This window comes from Silene latifolia, chromosome 9 (assembly GCF_048544455.1).
Source record: "Silene latifolia isolate original U9 population chromosome 9, ASM4854445v1, whole genome shotgun sequence".
Classification (NCBI taxonomy): Eukaryota; Viridiplantae; Streptophyta; class Magnoliopsida; order Caryophyllales; family Caryophyllaceae; genus Silene; species Silene latifolia.
Genome location: NC_133534.1, coordinates 44,555,690 through 44,558,569, shown reverse-complemented (window position 1 = coordinate 44,558,569; position 2,880 = coordinate 44,555,690). Strand labels below are relative to the sequence as shown.

The window sequence follows — 2,880 nt, the reverse complement described above, 5'->3', positions numbered from 1 at the left end:
TGACAGTTTTGTGTTTTCTAAGGTTTTTGCACCGTTACTCTTCTTCTATAAATACGGTATTTGTGATGAGTTTATTTTTCACCAAAATTCTTCCACTTTCCTTGCTAAATCTTCTCTAAAATTCTTCCCTATTTCCCAGGAATTTCAGTTTGTTAACTATAATTTCTCATTAAGTAAAATTGACCACGATAAATAAAACAATAAAGGATATGGGAGCCAAAAAGCGTCCTGCTTCCCAGAAAGCTGCAGCTGAACCTGAGCCTACAGGCGTCCATGAGGAGGAAGTGGTTGAAATTGATCCTCCTGCTCGTGCTATTGCGTTTAAATATCAAGACTCCATTTTTTCTGCTCTTCAATATCTGGATCCTTATTTCCCTGAAGAAAACTTATTGAAAACAAACTATGATAGGGTTTTAAGGGAGAAAAAATTGATTCCTGATTCGACTGAGGTTTGGATTCCTGAGTCTTGTCCAGTCAGAGCTAATTGGGTGTCACCCGGTTGGTTCTGTATTTATGAATGGGCGTTCAAAGCAGGTTGTAAGTTACCTTTTACTCCTTTAATGATTGATACTATTCGTGCTATGGAAATATCACCTTTCCAAATCATGCCAATGGTTTGGAAACTTGTCCACTCTATTGAAAATTTATGTGCTAAACATAAACTTGTAATTACTATTAATGATATCAAGGCAGTATATCATATGAAAAATCCTTCTACCGGTCGTTTCAATTTGAGAATTAAGTCGAAAATGTCTCCATTAATTACTAACCTGGACTCTGGAGATTATAAAAGCTAGGCAAAGACTTTCCTGTTTATCCGGATTGAAAGTCTGGGGTCAGGCTTTGATTATTTGAGATATCCTCCTTTGGAGAGTGGTAGGTTTCCTGTACTCTTAATTTGCAATTTATATTACACGAAATTAGGATATTTAAGTTTTACCTGTGCATTTTTGGTGATATTTGTAGCTCCTGATTGGAACTTCGACCCTCTTGATGAGGAGGCTATTTCAAGGATAGAGGCTTTTCTTTCTATTCCTGAGGAAGAGAGGGCTTGGCCTGCTAGTCTGGGCAGGGATTTATTGCTCCGGTATATGAAGACTAAGCTGAGTGTGGTTAAAGTACCCAAAGGCAAGCCTAGCTCCACTGCTCTTTCTTGTATGTCTTCTATATGTCTCTGTGTTGATTGTTGTCTTCTTATCGCTTCTCTTCTGATATTTATGTGTATTTTTTATACATTCAGTATACAGGTATTCTGTTAGGTTGGCCAGGCTTTACTGCAAAAGACTTAAAAGCTGGGGTTGCTAGGATTGCTGAACAGTCCAAGAGCCAGGAGGCTAGTGAGAGTGACAAAACGCTTGACGTTTTGGTTTCTGATGTCCAGCCTCCCCAGGAACCGCCCAGGCTAGTATCACCAGAGGTCGTTCAGGCTTCCAAAAGGAGGAGGGAAGCTGTTATTCCTGAAGAAGAAGAAGGGAGAGAGAAAGAGCTTATTCAGGCTCAGCTAATCAGAAGTGTGTCTGCTCGGATTGACGATATGGATGCTGCCCGGGCGCAGATAAATGATTTCTCTGCTAGTATGAGCAGCCAGCTTTTATCTGACAATACCTTTGAGTCTTCTACTAAAGTGGTTTCTATCTTGTCTTCTCTTGTGACAAAGGCTGCTGCCCTTGCTTCCCAAGCTAAGGAGGTTAGTTGCAAAAGGACTTTTCAATTATTATGTGTTCTTTTTGTTGCTTTGTGTTTGGCTGATTGACTTTCTTTTGTTTTTCTGTAGGGATTGGACGCTGGGTTGGTTACTGCTTGTCAGCTCAGGGATGCCCAGGCTAGGATTTCTGGCTTGGAAGAGAAATTAGATAAAGTTAACCGTGAGCTGCACACATCCAGGGGTAATGAGGTAGTACTTCAATCTCAGCTGGGGTCAGCTAGAGAGGCATCCAGGGCTGCTTTGGTTTGTGAGGTGGCTGCAAAAAACGCTGAGAATGTTGTCAGGCAAGAGTTGGAGGCTGCAAGGGAAGAGATGAAGACTGTCAAGGAAGAGTTGGCTGTCGAGAAGCAGGCAATGCAGGATCAGCTGAGGAAAAATGAAGAGCTTGGTGTTGAAAAGGAGCTAGTGGAGGCGCGGCTTGCTGATGCTGCTCAGTACTTCTTTGGGAAAGGCCGGGTTGATGCTATGAGGGATCCGGAATCTGACCGGGCTAATTGGGATCCGGATCGGGATGAGACAGCTCTGGACACCCAGTATCCTGATTTGGCCAATATGGGTCAAGAAGAAGAAGTGGATTCTCCTCCTTCCAAGGAGAAATATGGTGATCAGGAAATGGTGGATGGTTGTGAATCGGTTACTGGTTCGAAGCCTGTTTAGATTTATGTTTTTTCCGTTTCGTTTTGGCCCATCCAGGGGGGATGTTCCTGGAATGAATATTTATTAGGTATGTGGTAAGGCTAGCTTTTTTGGATGAATATTTTGTTTCGGTTTTGAATAAATATTTGGTCTTTGTTGGTTTCTTTTTGTGTTTTGATAAGGTACATTTGTAGTGTTGGATGTGTCTTTGGATCCGCCGATTTTTTGCCGGATCTGCCATTCTTTTGTTATGGGTGGGGTTATTGCCTGTCTGGAGAGCTTATGTCCCCCGCCTGCGGAGGGCTTATGACCCATCTATGTTATACAAGCCAGGAAAAGGTTTTCCAGGTTTGTATATTAAATTGAGCTCAATATTTTAAGGCTGTTTTTGCAACTTGAAAGTTGGATATCGATTGGATATCGTGGGGTGGCCCCAATCTTTAAAATTTGTTTTAAGTAAAGTACAGATATGTAAAACAAATATTGAAGATTCTACTCGAAAAGGGAAATACGAGAATATTGACAAGTACTTGGGCACA

The 2,880-nt window shown here is 41.5% G+C and overlaps 1 protein-coding gene across 1 annotated transcript; it reads left to right on the top strand.

The window, feature by feature from the left end:
- Positions 1-209: 209 nt before the first annotated feature.
- LOC141600955 (uncharacterized) lies at positions 210-2,362 on the top strand. Its single transcript, XM_074421211.1, has 5 exons — positions 210-309; positions 967-1,049; positions 1,241-1,317; positions 1,438-1,687; positions 1,775-2,362. Exons 1-5 carry the CDS (start codon positions 210-212, stop codon positions 2,360-2,362), a joined length of 1,098 nt encoding a protein of 365 aa, XP_074277312.1.
- Positions 2,363-2,880: the final 518 nt, after the last annotated feature.

Coding starts and splice junctions, on each gene's coding strand:
- LOC141600955 (XM_074421211.1), top strand. CDS start 210: ATGGGAGCCAAAAAGCGTCCTGCTTCCCAGAAAGCTGCAGCTGAACCT. Junction 310..966: donor TGAAATTGATCCTCCTGCTC/GTGCTATTGCGT, acceptor TGATATTTGTAG/CTCCTGATTGGAACTTCGAC. Junction 1,318..1,437: donor GTTGCTAGGATTGCTGAACA/GTCCAAGAGCCA, acceptor GGCTTCCAAAAG/GAGGAGGGAAGCTGTTATTC.